This window comes from Pelodiscus sinensis, chromosome 12 (genome assembly GCF_052426305.1).
Source record: "Pelodiscus sinensis isolate ZL-2025 chromosome 12, ASM5242630v1, whole genome shotgun sequence".
NCBI lineage: Eukaryota > Metazoa > Chordata > Testudines > Trionychidae > Pelodiscus > Pelodiscus sinensis.
The window spans coordinates 1,508,050-1,523,341 of record NC_143063.1 but is presented as its reverse complement, the minus strand read 5'-3'; the positions used below and the strand labels follow the sequence as shown (position 1 = coordinate 1,523,341).

Sequence of the window (15,292 nt, the reverse complement as noted above, 5' to 3'; positions counted from 1 at the left end):
ACCCAGCAGGGGGAGCATCTCGAATACAAGAGAGACAGGTTCCCTGTTCTCCATTCCAGTGAGCAGCCCCATCAAATTGCAGAAAAAAGACCTGTTTAGCCCTAGGCCACAGTATGCTCTGGGAGGACCGAATCTTTGGGGATTTAGATGCAAAACTCTAGCAAATCAGTAAGTGCGAACAGAGGTTTTTTCAAAGGCATAATGTAGTTAAATTTGGTTGATTTTTGGCAGCGCTAGCAAAAGAGAGTTCCCCCAGCTTTGGAGCCAAATTTCATGTCCCTGCTCCAAAGCTGGGGGAACTTTAGCTTCTTGAAAAAAGGTTGCCAACATTTTTAATGTGAGCAAAATTACAATGTTTTCCTAATCTCATTCTCAGGATGGCTAAATCATTTAGGCTGAACATTTAAAAAAACAAAAAACAACCAAAAAACTCTCAATTGTTTGAGGCACATAACGGACATGGAAGATTTCAGACCACATGATTAACATTTTCCAGCAGTATAAACGGAAAACAGGGTCTTACAGTGGAATGAGTTAGGCATCCCTCACAGACAGTGGTATCAGCCCTGTCGGTAATTAAGGTTAATATTTAAAGGGTCATTTTAAAGCCAATGGAGTTACCTTGGTTCCAAAAGGTTTTGCGTTCATTTATTAAACATTAAAATTTTGACTTTAGCTTCTTATTATTCTAATAGCTGTTAGAGCACATGGGGCAGTGGCCTGAGTCCCTAGTTCTAATATCTTGTCCTGCCAATTTCTACTTTATTGAGCAGGAGTGTGTGGAATTTAATCTGTTGGAATATTTTTGAACTGACATTTTAGTATAAAGTGGGTTAAAATAAGTTTAAAATTCTACATTAAACTCTGCCTTCTAAAACAATTGTCTGTTAGCTAATCGGTGTGTGAATGTGGGGAGCTGGGTTTTCTTGGCTGCTGTATATTGGAAGCAATGCATCTGATGGAAGCATAAGGGCTTGAAGAACTTGCCCACCTCTGTCTTGACTTTGGTTGGTCATTGTCCTAGGTTACATGAAGACAGGCTCGATCTCACTGGCTCAGACTCAGGATCGTCTGATCTCCCTGAAGCGCATTGCCTCGAGGCTCAGGTACATGAGCGAGAAACTGTGTCAGTCTTAACCCCTTCCAGCGCGTGCCTTTCCTGAGCGGCAATGACAAGCATCCTCTGTGTGTTCTGTGGCAGTGTCATGGGGATACCTTGTGAAATCCTGGCTCCAAAGCAAGTGTCCCAACTGCACCCACTCATCAACATCCATGACCTGGTGGGTGCTATGTGGGTGCCCGAGGACGCAGTCGTATCGTCCGCCGACGTGAGTCTAGCTCTGGCAAATGCTGCCTCTCAGAATGGTATGGATTTTTTAAATCTGTAACATGCCTGCTCTTTGTGTGATGTTGGTGTCCCATTTGGGATACAACTTAGTCTATTTTGGTCATCAAAATCTGCTCCTTTTAAAGGAAATATTATTTAAATCCATTTCCCTCCACCCTAAAGTCAGGTCAGTTCTTTGATTGGGTACTGTATCTTTAGAGATCTTTAATATAGGGACTCACTTGTCTCAGGCCTCTGTAGTAATTATTTCTATACAACCCTGTAAGTCCATACAACGCTTTTCTATAATGAGGAACTTGGGTGCGAACTTAGTCTAGCAGCACAGCTAGATTCAAACCAGTCTGGACAGTTTAATTCTATGTCAGCCCTGGGGGGCATGTGGTCAGAAGCTGGAATATTGAACTGGTCAGATGGGTTTGGAGGTGGACCTAGCATATGCCTGTTAAAAGCTTGTTCAGTCTGCTTGGGTTGGTCTGAAAGAAGGAACAGTGTCATGATTTAGTGAAGGTGGTGGGAGTGGAACGTGGCAAGAGTGGAGATCTGAAGCTAAGGTAGAGGCTGTATGGCAGCTGCCTGTCCTTTGTGGATAGTGAAGTGTGGAGCCGACGGCCAGTTGCCTCCAACTCTCTGGAAGTGCTGGTCCTACCATTTAGCATGTCTGAGTCTTGTACTTAGGACTTCTTATGAACCTTTGTTAGCCTCACTAAGTGCCATCAGGCTGGGTGCCCCGGGACTGTATTGGCTGGAACTTCTGTTTGCCAGTTGCATTTTTCTCAATGTCCGGCCTATTGTTAGTGTCATTCACGATACTGGGCAAAATGACTGTTCCCTTGAACTAGCTGTTACCTTTTGTGTATCTGCCACCATCCAAACTCAAAAATTCCAGCATTTATAAATAAAGTTTAAGAGTCTCTACCCTGGCTTGGAGCTTCTTGTTTACACTCTTTCTGCCTCCTTCATGGTCGACTGCCTTCCCTATTGTTTCTGTGACCAGTAGAAGTCCCTCACTGAAAAAGCTGTAACTCCAGCATACCGCACTACAGCATCTTTCCTGCTTCCTTGTACACAGGCCTTCAAGCTTTTGTACACGAAATTTAATACACAAGCCAAGCTCTTCTGCTGTGTTCTATGTGAGCGGGATTCCTCTAGAAAGAAAAAAAAATACCTTTGCTTGGAATGGGAGAGAGGCTGCCAATGTGGCTTTGAGGTTAGCAGCCTTATGTTTCATCCAAGCAGTAAGGCCTGAGATACCAATTCCTTTTTCTGACCTCTCTCTGCAGGTGTCCAGATCCACGAACGGACAAGTGTCAGCCATGTCATGGTCCAAAAGGGTTGTGTGACTGGCGTGGAGACTGACAGAGGACAGATTAAATGCCAGTATTTTGTCAACTGTGCTGGGCAGGTTAGAGCTGATGGGAACTTCTCCCTCTCTGGAAGGGATCCAGTATTCAGTAGCTGCAATAGCAGAGAAGGAGACGGGTCAATGAAAAGAACATGATTCATTTCTTCAGAATGAATGAACACCTATCATGCCCCCCTAAAAAAACCCAGCTTAATAGCATTCTTCAACAGGGTAACAAGCCTTGTGGATAAGGGGGAAGCAGTGGATGTGATATAGCTTGACTTTAATAAGGCTTTTGATGCTGTTTTGCATGACCTTCTCATAAACTAGGGAAATACAACCTAGATGGCGCTCCTATAATGTGGGGTATAAGTGGCTGGAAACCCATTCCCAGAGAATGGTCCGTAGTCGTGCTGGAAGTGAATGGGGTCCCAAAGCGATCAGTTCTGGGTCCAGTTCAATATCTTCATCAGTGATTTATAATAGCATAGAGAAGGGATGGAGAACCTCAGGCCTGGGGGCAAAATACGGCCTCTGGCTTGCGAGGATCTGGCTGCCAAGGCTCAGGCCCCTCCCCTACTGCACAGCTGGGCTGGAGCACACAAAATCTACTAGGCTGGGCCCCTCCTAGTCTCTGGTGTGTGAGGGAATGTGAGGAGCGTCTTTGTCCTTCTCAGTCAGGGGCCATGATAGTGAGGGGTTTGTGTGTGTGTGTGTGGTTTTTTGGGGTGTGTTTTTCTGTGGGTCAGCAGCCCCGGACCCAAAAAAGGTTCCCCACCCCTGGCATATAGAGTACACTTAGGTTTGCAAACAATACCAAGCCAGGAGAGATTGCAAGTAGATGTTAGGATTAGAATTCAAAATGATGTGGACAAATTGGAGAAATGGTTTGAGGTACATAGAATGTAACTCAATAAGGACAAATAGAGTACTCCACTTACGAAGGAGCAATCCCATGAAAAATGGGAAATGGTGAAAAGTGATCTAAGGGGTCTTAAAGGACCACAAGCTAAATATGAGTCAACAGTGTATCACTGTTGCAAAAAGGCAAACATGAGAAGTAATTCTTCTACTCTACTAGGTGCTGGTTAGGCCTCAACTGAAGGATTGTGTCCAGTTCTGGGTGCCACATTTCAGGAGAGATGTGGACAAACTGGAGGAAGCCCAGAGAAGAGCAACAAAAACAAAAGTTTAGAAAATGTGACTTATGAGGGAAGGTTGGGAAAAAAAATGGGTTTGTTTACTCTGGAAAAGAGAAGATTGAGAGATGACATGACTGTTTCCAAGTACAGTAGAGTCCCTATCATCCGACCTAAATGGGACCGACACGTGGTCGGATTACCGAATATGTTGGATGATACGGACTCTACTGTAGAGAGCAACGGAACAGCTGATGCTGCTCCTGCCGGGACGAGCATCCCCGGCAGAGCAGCATCAGCTGTTCCATTGCTCTCTAGGAGCAGCTGCTGCCGCTCCTGCCGGGACACTTCCAGGCAGGAGTGGCAGGAGCTGCTCCAAGAGAGTAAGGGAACAGCTGATGCCACTCCTGCGTGCTGTTCTGTTGCTCTCTAGGAGAAGCTGCTGCCTCTCCTGCCGGGGCCACTTCATCACCAGATGCTCCTAGAGAGTGACAGGGCAGCAAGCAGGGCCGTTCTCCCGGCCTGCGCTGTATCTGACCCTGCAGCTCCTAGGAACAAAGTCCCCGGGAGATGCAGAGTCGGATAAAGCGGAGTGTCGGATTACCGGGTGTCGGTTAATCCGGAGTCCACTGTACATAAGATTGTTACAAGGAAAGAGGGAGGAAAAATTGTTCTTAACCTTTGAAGCTAGGACAAGAAGCAATGGGCTTAAATTGCAGTAAGAGAGGTTCAGGTTGGACATTAGGAAACACTTCCTGTCAGGGTAGTTAAGCACTACAATAAGTTGCCTGGGGAGGCTGTGGGATCTCCATGACTGGAGACTTTTAAGAGCAGGTTAGCCCAACTCCTGTCAAGGATGATATAGATGGCCCTTCCCTGAGTGCGGGGGACTGGATGACTTCTCAAGGTCCTTTGCAGACCTGCGATTGGCTACATCCCCAAATACCCTCTCTATGCTATCTCCGTTCTAATTAGTATTACTATGTTTCTGCCACCTTTGTATTTGTTTCAGTAATATTTTTCCTTTCTATCATATAAATGTGTTCTGTGTTCCCTCTGTGCTGTACTTGGATACGTTCTTATAATGCTAAGCTTGGCTTTGGCTTTGGCTTTGGCTTGATCTGATGCAGTACATCAGACATGCTATCCAGTGCCCAGAACTGTAGCTCTATCTAAGAGGAGACTAGCGGATGCTGCTTGCTTGATACTACAGTCTAAGGGGACCCTGCTATGAAGCACCCTGCAGAGTGCCATACACACTTGCCAAGTCTCACTCAAGGGGAAGATCGCACCCTTCTGAGGTGAAGGACTTTGCTGAGTCTCTTAATGAGACAATTGAATCTCTGTGATTTTTCCTGGAAACCTTCATTCTAACTGTCCCACCTTGTCAACCCTGACTGTCCATTTGCCAGTTGATGTTTCTCAGCCTGCAGCTGGCCATGTTGGTAACAGAGGACCCCAGAAATCCAGGAGCCCTATAGAAGAATAATTGTCTGTTGTATTTTCTTCAGAAGCCAAACCAAGAGCAACTTCACTGTATGAATCTTGTTTGTTTTATGTCATGGTAGCACTTAGATGCCTCATTCATATACTAGTGCCCCCCCCCCCCCCAACATGCTAGCTGCTGTGCAAGCACAACAAAAAGATGTTCCCTGTCCCAAAGAGCTTACAATCACGAACAGGGAGAGAGACAGGGAATAGTTCCTTCTCTGTGTAAGGCAATATTACAGCCTCATGGACACTGATCTGCTCTCTGCTGCTAGAGCCAAACCATTAGATAGACAAAACCTACATGGGCCCCAGCTTCCCCCTGTCACTCCCACCCTAACTAACCCTTTCTGGTTTCAGTGGGCCTATGAGCTGGGTCTCTCCAATGAGGAACCGGTCAGTATCCCACTGCATGCCTGTGAGCACTTTTACCTCCTGACCCGCCCCTTGAAGAAGCCATTGGAGAGCAACACACCAAGTGAGGACTCTCCTACTCTGTTTTGTTTTGCTGATGAACTAGCTCTGTCCTTCCAAAGGCAAGTGACTGGTGAGGCAGAGTTCATGGGGTGCAGGTATTTCCTGTAGTCTTGAACTCTGCCAGAAATGTGCCCTGTGGAAGTCTTCTCTTCAGAGCTGAGGTGGGGAATAGCTGTCCATTTACTCAAAAAAACCCTCTTGTCACAAAAGTGAGCTTAGTTGGGTTTGCCAGCTCAGATAGAGTCGATTGTGGCTTGGGAATAATTTTGACTCTTGCTTTGCAGGTGGCTGCATCTCAGATGGGTGCATGCTGTGGGGGAATGGTGCTAATCTTGCTGCCGTGTTCTGTTTGGGCCTCCAAGTGGGGGGGGAGGTGAGGGGAAGAGAGTGGGGGGTGTTAAGGTTTTACAATGGCATTTCATTGTTGAGCAATAGCGGGCAACCAGAGCACTTGAGGTTTTGTCTCCCTTGAGGGAGGGGACACACCCCGGCTGGGAAGTGGAAAACCTCTCTCCTTTTTGTATTCCCAGCCCCTGAGTGTGGAGCGTGGTCTTTTTGAGAGAAACACATTTGTAATTTGACCTGCACTTCCCAGCTCTCCCATACTGTCTCCTCTTTCTCTGCAGCTATCGTGGACCCTGATGGCAGGATCTATATCCGCAGTTGGCAAGGCGGCATCCTCTCAGGGGGCTTTGAGAAGAACCCCAAGCCTCTCTTTACTGAGGGCCGGAACCAGTTGGAGATTCAGAATCTGCATGAGGACTGGGATCACTTTGGTATGCAAGTGGGACAGGCTTTACAGAGGGCTCAACAGGGAGGCAGTACTCTGGGTTTGCTAGAACTCTTTATCTGTCCTCTTAAGGAGCAGGGGCAATTGGGTACATTAATAAGTGGGTTCAGCTGTCAATTTGTGGGAGAATCCCACTCCCATCAACTGTCTCACCGCTCAGTTTAGAACCGCGTGCCCTCGGCTTTTCCAGACATACCCCTTCCAGGAGTCTGATTTGTCTGTCTTACTCCAAATTTCACCCCATTCAAATGACTTGCTTTACAAAATCAGACAAGAAAATTTGAAAGCATTACAGTCACACCCAGGTGAGAGGCACCTAACGTTATCCCTCCCTGGACTCCAGGCTGTGCTCAGAGAAAATGCCCATTCCCTGTAGACTCAGGGCTTAATCTTTTGGCAGGTTCACTGGGTCTTTTACCAGAACAGAGTGCACACGCTACCAGACAGTGCTCACCAGTCTCAGACAGATGAACTTTTCCTGGTGGCCAGTCAGAATCAGGTCTATCTGCACGATGCCATTGGCAGAGCATTGAGCTCTGGCAGCTCTGATCTTGGGGGCTTAGTTGGGTTTGCTTTGGAGTTGATTCCCCAAAGAGCTTCCTTTTGGACCTCCATTTATATAGTGAAACTTGAGTCTTCCTTAGCTGTACCTTAACCAATCGTTTTACTAACCAGTCCCTCATACTGCAACAAAATTCTATAATCAATCCTATCTCACCACCTTAATTCACACCCTGGTCAAATTTGGTAACAGACAGAAATGGTTAAAGAACCAGACAGCGCTCTCAGACAGTAGAGAAGCGGGGGACTAGAAAGACAAAAAAAAGCTGTGGATTTCACAACCACAGCTATTGATAAGTAGCCTCTTGCCAAACAGAATGCTGTTAACCATCTTAAGATCTGTTTCTCTATCTGGTATTAGGACAGGATGGGCTTCTTAACAGCCTAATATCACATTGTTTTTGTAATTTAGATGGAATGTGAGGATGTGACCGGTTTCTTATTTCATGGCTGCTGCTCTATTAATATGGCTGCAGACGAAGGCCTTACTCCTCACAATATGGCTACAGGAAAAGTTTATACCCTTACAGGGTCACTAATGACTGTTCAGTTGCCATACCACAATCACTTGGGAGGGGGGACGACAGGAGCATTCTGCTGTTGGCCTTAAAGCACCAACCAGCCTGTGACACTGCTGCTCTCGATATCGTGAAAGAACAATCTGACACTGGCTGCTCTGAAACCCCTCTAGCGAAATTCCTAATCCCATACTCAGATTGGAATCCTCATGTGCTGGGGATGGGCACAAGAGTTTTATTTCTGTTCAGACATTTTTAAAGGAGCATAAACTTGACCATGTTAGTGCCTGCAGCTGCTGAATATTGAGCAAAGGAGGGAAAGAGCTTAAGGTCTGGTTTGTCCCATGGCTGGACTGAACATGGAAGATGCTGCTGTCTGTCCAGATCCTACAGTGTAGAGTTAGTCTGTTTTGGTGTAAATGGGCTGGTTTGGAGATGAAGGGGGCGTGCCTGTTGTCTAACGGCTGTGACTCTCAGGATTAGTGCGTTTTGTTTTGTTTTGTGACTAGAGCCTCTACTGAGTTCTCTTCTGCGGAGGATGCCAGGGTTGGAGGCTCTGGAGATCATGCAGCTAGTGAACTGCCCAGAATCCTTCACTCCTGACATGCGGTGCATCATGGGAGAGTCGCCCACGGTACAGGGCTACTTCGTCTTGGCTGGAATGAATTCTGCTGGCACCTCTTTCGGGGGAGGAGCAGGCAAGTAAGTGGCTCACCAGTATGGTGCAAGAGGCACGGTGGGGTCTTGTTTGCCACAAGATGATGCTCAAATTCTGCCTTTGTAAAACTTGAATTCATTTCTGAGCTTAGCTGAGCAGGCAGCCTGAGTTATTAAAGAGCACTGCATTAGTGAGGGTGAAAAGCATATTTTATTTCCTCTGATTCCCTTCTGTGTGGGGCTTTCCGACTCCTCAGCTGGTTATTGGCTTTTCCTTCACTGCCTCTTTAGGCTCTACATGTCACGGACCAACAGCTTCCTGATGAGGCTTCTTGCAGGATGCACCAGTCCTGTTCTTTTCCCAGCTCAACTCACCTTGTCCCCAGTGCACAAGCTGAGTGCATTGTGTCTGTGGTGCTATCACACGGGGGGGAAAAAGTCCTACATCCTAGACCTGCAGGCTGACCTCCTTAGGCCAGACTTGTTCTAATGATTCTACAGTGTTAGTTTTCACTAAAAATACAGGGGATAAAGCACCCTGTACTGTAAATACTAGCATGAGTTAAATGTTGGTGAAAGGTGCTGGATTCACAGACTCTGAAGCTCATTTACTTACTCCCCAAACAAACTTCCCCACTCTTCTCTCTGCCAGCATGCTAGGGGTGTGATGACTCCCTGGTATATAAGACTTGCACACAAATCTGGAGACTGACAGATTTGTATACATCTCATCCAGGAAAAAAAGGCTGCTGTCCCTTACCACAGTCCTCTCTCATCCACTCCCCTATTGCAACTCCATCTTGGCACCCTGTTTTAATTCAGCATCCTCTACCATGGCACACTGCCTTCCATCACTCAGGATCCTTCTTATCACCCCAGCCCCAGAGTGACCTCTGATTCCTAGTCTGGTAGCCATTAGTTGCCATTAGAGAATTCACAAAAAAGGGAAAGTCTCCATTTTCTCTGTCCTAATAAGGTCCATAGCAACATCACAGTAAAATCTACAGCCTGTTGGCAGCTTTGGGGACGGAACCAGACTCATCCATTTATCCCTCCAAGCTGTCTGTCTTGACATTGCATTAACATAGCTTTCTGCTTAGATTTTTCCGATGGCCCATTTCATACCCCCTTTGCTATTGTCTGTGCTAGCCGAATGTGATGAACTCTTTTGTTCTGCGCTCTCTAGCTTTCTGTTGCTCTTATTTGACAGTTGTCCAGTGTACACCCTGCTGGCTTTGCTTAGTTACTTGTGGAAGTGTAGCCCAATGTACCCTACAACTTGGCAGGTGCCTTCTGCTGAGGGGGGTCAGCTGGCACTAGATACTGGAAATGGCAAACTCCTTGTCAGCTTAATCCCAGATTAAACCTACTTTGACTCTCCCTGCTTGGTGTAGCCTAAGGATTAGCACAGTGGTCCCCAACCTGTGGAGGTTGCCGGGCGCCAGGGGGCATGGCCGTTCGCCCGCCGGGCGCCAGGGGACGGGGGCGGGGCCCTCCCATAGCCGCGCGCCCCCCCCCCATAACCGCATCCGGGGCCGGCGCCCCCCGCCCCTCCTCCAAGTGCCCGGGGCCACCTCCAAGGGCTGCACGCCTGGGGCCGGCGCCCCCTCCCCCCCTCCAAGGGCCCCGGGGCCGGCGCCCCCTCCCCCCCCCAGCGCCGCGCGCCCGGGGCCGGCACCCCCTCCCCCCCCCCTCCAAGCGCCCGGGGCCGGCGCCCCCGCCCCCCCCCCTCCTCCAAGCGCCGCGCGCCCGGGGCCAGCGCCCCCCCGGGGCCGGCGCTCACCATGCGCCTGCAGCCGGCTCCGGCACTGTGCACGCGCCACGTGCCCAGGGCCAGGCCAGCCCCGAGCACGTGGTGGGCACACACGAATGCCCCCGTGGGCGCCATGGCACCCACGGGCACCGTGTTGGGGACCACGGAATTAGCATAAGGCCAGCCATGCTAGCAGTCTGATGTCTGTGGGTTCACTTGAAGAGTATCCTTGGCTTCCATTGCTCTGTGTTGTAAATTTCACTATAGTGGGAAGTGAATCATTCCATTATCTGGAGTCTGACTTTGTTTTAGATTGGAATCTCTCAGTGCTGTCTGTATTATTGCAGTCTTGTTACTCAGAGATGCTCCCTATTGCAAAAAATGTTAGTGCCCAAATTGCCATCACTTCTTGACTTCAGAGTTAGACTTTTGCTCATCATGCTTCAGATCTACACCCAAATCCTCCTTGGTTTCTGCCTCCAATCAGGTACCTGGCTGAGTGGATGGTGAATGGCTGCCCATCAGAAAATGTTTGGCCCCTGGACCTGAAGCGCTTTGGTGCCCTTCAGAGCAGTCGCACCTTCCTCCGTCACCGTGTCATGGAAGTAATGCGTAAGTAGTCTTCCAGGGTTCTCACCAGTCTAGTCTCAATTGGTTCTTATACTGCGCTTATCATTGGAGTATGCAAATAGCTGCCTGTGGTGCATCTGTCATATGCTCTCTTATCCTCTCCCCGGGGCGGGGACGTGTTTTTCAGCAGACTGTCTTGTTTTCATAAGTCGTAGGTTGGTAAAAATATGTATATATGTATTTCAGGGAGGTAACCGTCTTAGTCTGTTTCAGCAAAAACAAGGAGTCCTGTGGCACCTTAAAGACTAACAAATGTATTTGGGCATAAGCCACAGTGGGTTGATTTAAAATCAAGGCAATTTAAATCCCGATTTAAAATCAAGTTAACGAAAAAGCTAAGACTATGCTTAGAGTGCACTTAATTTTGGAGTAAGCCCCGTAGAACTCACTGTTTTTTGAGAAAACAAAAAGAGATTTGGATTCCCTTGGGAAAACTGAGTTATGCTGAAGTAAAATAGGAAATAGACTTATGGCATCCCCATTATGTTCTGTGGTTCATGTGTTCCAAAATAAGGGGCATGTGTTATATAATACTAGAAGATTTACCTGGCATTGCTCAGGTCCTTATCGCAACCTTTTTTTTCCCCTTCATTTAAATCATTGTTCTGGGTTGGGGCTGGAGATGAGTGTCAGTATGCAAGCTTCCCCAGGGAGAGAGGACAACCTCAGCCAGCTCTCACTGCAGCAACTTGGGGCCAGGTAAGATGGGCCTGCCCATGGCCACTGCAGTGACATTGGGCATAGTGGGGCATGGATGCATGTCCCTCAACTCGGGGACAGAGACACACACCCAAACAAACTCCCTGAAGTATGTAATAAATAGCTGTCCCTTTCTCCACCTCTGCCCCCTGCTGGCCCAGTGGGGTTATAGCTGTCCTGGGCCCTCTCTCTGGCCCCTTGCCAGTTATTCTGGACTATAACTGTCTCTTCTATCAGACTCCTCCCTTTCCATTTTATGAGAGACAATACATCCCGTTGTCCTGGCACAACCAAAGCCTGCTTTAAGTTGTGATAAGAAGGCACTCACATCAAATTTGACGGTCCTAGCTTTTACTGTTTAGGAGGAGTTCTTGAACAACAGACTCTGACAGATGCCCATTTCTAAAATGTATAGATAAAATAAGAAAACGACACTTAAGTGGCAACTGGAAACTCCAAATTTCTCTTACTTCAGCTTCCTATATTGTATATTTGAGTAATAGATTCTAAACCTAGTTAACAATTAATCAAGCCATAAGGATTAGCTAAGATGAACTTTTTTTTCTAGCAACATCTAATATAGCAAACAGCTTGAGAATGTATTTGTCCTAAAAGGCATAGAGAGAGTCTTGAAGAATGACACATTACAGAGCGAATTATTTAAGTTACTAACCAGTTGATTCACTTGGCCATATCCACACCTTTGTCCACTTCATTTTCTCCCAATAAGCAATTTTCCTTACGATGTTTCATTCTTGCAGCTAGGCCCTGCATCATCTTCTTTCCTTGTTTACACTTGACATATTTTCCTTTTTTTTACTTAAGGAACAAGTTTCTTCAAAATATTCCCAGATAGGGTGTGAGAGACACCCTGAAGCCATAGCAGTTTTTCTGTGGCAAAAGTTGTGGCAAACTATAGGAAGCTGTGACAGTGTATTAACTAACACCTCTGCCGTGCTTGGTCCATGTCCACCAGCACATAAGCAAAGAATAAAAATAGTCCAATCCAGCCTTTGCCTTCTTTGCACGTATTGCATTTGAATCTGCTGAGAAACAGAAAAATTGAAAGCCCAGAACTTTCAAGAAGCAAGAGCTGGTTATAAGGCTGGGCAGACTAGAGCCATTCATTCATTTTTTAGGAGTGTAGGTGTCACATGTTTGTGATGAGATTTAATTGTAGCTGTTGTTTTGAAATGAAAAATTTACTGTTGGTGATTTTTAAAAAAAATCTGTTCTAAATAAAAAAATTCTGATTTTTTTTTTTTTAATTTAAAAAAAGTCTTTAAATCCACCTTGGCGTAAGCTTTCCTGGGCTGGAGCCCACCTTGTCCGCTGCATCATAGGTAACTGAACAGTCCTTTTTAAGAGAAGAGGCTAGGAAAGGTGCTCTAAGCATTGCCTGTCCCATAATATCTGGCCAGACTACGGTGTCTGGCTGATCGACCTATGGCAATCCATGTCCTTGCCCTGCTAGATGGAGGGGATGTGTGAAGGTCTGAGAGGGAAAAAGGCTCTCCAGAGGGCCTGCTCATTCTAATATTGATATTGCAGCACTGAGTGAGACTAGACTGGCTGGAGAATGTTCAGTCAGTGAGCTGGTAGGCAGTTTTCCTTTCCAAAAGGAAAGAGTGAGCAGAGGATGAAGACGGGATTCGTGGAGTTGGATTTTCCAGAAGAGCATCTCTCCTGCAACAACTTCCTGATCTCCCTGTTGCATTTCAGAAGTGTTGTGAGCAAAACACAAGAAGTCATTCTTCCACAGTACTGTGCAATAAGGCCTCAACTGGAGTTTTGTGTCCAGTTCTCAGCACTAAGTTTCAGGAAAGATGTGGAGAAGGTCCAGAGAAGAGCAACAAATATGATTAGTTCTAGAAAACATGATCTATGAGGGAAGACTGAAAAAGAATTGGGCTTGTTTAGTCTGGAAAAGAGAAGACTGAGAGGGGACATGAGAGCAGTTTTCAAGTATCTAAAAGGGTGTCACAAAGAGGAGGGAGAAAAACGGTTCCCTTTGGCCTCTGATGATGGGACAAGAAGCAGTGCAGCAGGGGAGGTTTAGGTTGGACATTAGGAAAAACTTCCTAACGCTAAGGATGGTGAAGCACTGGAATACGTTGCCTAGGATGGTGGTAGAATCTCCATTATTGGAGATTTTTAAGAACAGGTTAGACAGACTTCTATCAAGGATGATCTAGATGCTTGGTCTTGCGGTGAAGGCAGGGAACTGGACTTGATGACCTCTTCAGGTCCCTTCTGTGATTCTATGAAGCAAAGCTGCATACTTTCTCCAGTGCTGTTCGACTTGTTCTTTGCTTGTATTCTCAGTCAGGCAACAAGGGGTTTGAATCAGAATATACATCTGCAACCAGCTTGATGGCTCCCTCTTTGGTCTTTGAGGAGTCAGTGCTTAGACCAAGACACTAGAAAGGTTTCAAGTTGAGGCACTTTTGCAGATAATTTTGCCTTGATGGCCCGTCAACAAGATGACCGTCAGATTGCTGTGGGTAGATTTTCTGAAGCATCCTAGGTTTGGCCTCACCCTCAGTCTCGAGAAGACCGAGGTCTTGTTTCAAACAGTACCTCATTCCAATGCTCCAGGGGACACAGTTGAAAACTGTGGACCAGTTCAAGTATTTGGGCAATCTCATCTCAAGTGATGGCTCCCTTGATAAGGAAATCTACTCCAGAATTAGTAAAGCCAGCTAGGCCCTAGACTGACTTTGAGCAAAAGTGTTTAACCGGCACAACAACCATCTCTCTGCCAAATTAAAGATCTACAGTGCAGTGGTTCTAACAACTTGACCAATTTCACATGTGCTCCCTCCACTCAATAATGAGCATTCACGGGCAGGATAGAGTGACCAATATTAAGGTCCTTGAGAGAGCAAACACAACTAGCATTCAGAGCACAACTTAGGAGGACTGGACATGTTATCAGAATGGATGACATGCCTAAAACAGATCTTGTATTGGACACTGAGCCAGGGCGGAAGGAAGGAAGGGAGATCGATCAGTCTGAGGTGCAGTCCTGGGTGGGCTGACATCAGTCCCTAAGAACTTGAGCAAGTTGCTCAGAACTGGATTCATTGGCATTCTCTAATAAGATCAGCATCTGACATGTTTGAGCAGGATCAATGAAACTGTCTTCAGGTTGCCGTGAAAGGTGCCACAGAGATGTGTCATCAAACATAGATACAGACTTCCCATGCTTTCATTGTGGCCGACTGCATCAGAATCTGGACTTCAGAGTCATATGCTTATGAGAACTGCGGAATATTGACACTGCCAGCAGAGGATTACTAATACACCACGCTGATTTTTTGTTTTTCTTAGCAGTATAGAATCATAGAATAATAGGACTGGAAGGGACCTCGAGAGGTCATCGAGTCCAGCCCCCCGCCCTCAAGGCAGGATCAAGCTCCGTCTACACCATCCCTGACAGATGTCTATCTAACCTGTTCTTAAATATCTCCAGAGAGGGAGATTCCACCACCTCCCTTGGCAATTTATTCCAATATTTGACCACCCTGACAGTTAGGAATTTTTTCCTAATGTCCAATCTAAACCTCCCCTGCTGCACTTTAAGCCCATTACTCCTTGTCCTGTCCTCAGAAACCAAGAGGAACAAATTTTCTCCTTCCTCCTTGTGACACCCTTTTAGATATTTGAAAACCGCTCTCATGTCCCCCCTTAATCTTCTTTTTTCCAAACTAAACAAGCCCAGTTCATGAAGCCTGGCTTCATAGGTCATGTTCTCTAAACCTTTAATCATTCTTGTCGCTCTTCTCTGTACCCTTTCCAATTTCTCCACATCTTTCTTGAAATGTGGTGCCCAGAACTGGACACAGTACTCCAGCTGAGGCCTAACTAGTGCAGAGTAGAGCGGCAGA

At 46.7% G+C, this 15,292-nt stretch overlaps 1 protein-coding gene across 4 annotated transcripts in view; it reads left to right on the top strand.

The window, feature by feature from the left end:
- The window catches only part of PDPR (pyruvate dehydrogenase phosphatase regulatory subunit), a 50,357-nt gene that overhangs the window by 13,391 nt on the left and 21,674 nt on the right, over window positions 1–15,292 (top strand). For all 4 annotated transcript variants that reach the window (XM_075940674.2, XM_075940675.2, XM_075940673.2 and 1 more), the window contains exons 4-10: window positions 1,025–1,106; window positions 1,202–1,365; window positions 2,629–2,750; window positions 5,678–5,795; window positions 6,421–6,570; window positions 8,173–8,365; window positions 10,561–10,685. In XM_075940674.2, the coding sequence (XP_075796789.2) occupies window positions 1,025–1,106; window positions 1,202–1,365; window positions 2,629–2,750; window positions 5,678–5,795; window positions 6,421–6,570; window positions 8,173–8,365; window positions 10,561–10,685 (954 nt within the window). The remainder of the gene's footprint in view (window positions 1–1,024; window positions 1,107–1,201; window positions 1,366–2,628; window positions 2,751–5,677; window positions 5,796–6,420; window positions 6,571–8,172; window positions 8,366–10,560; window positions 10,686–15,292) is intronic.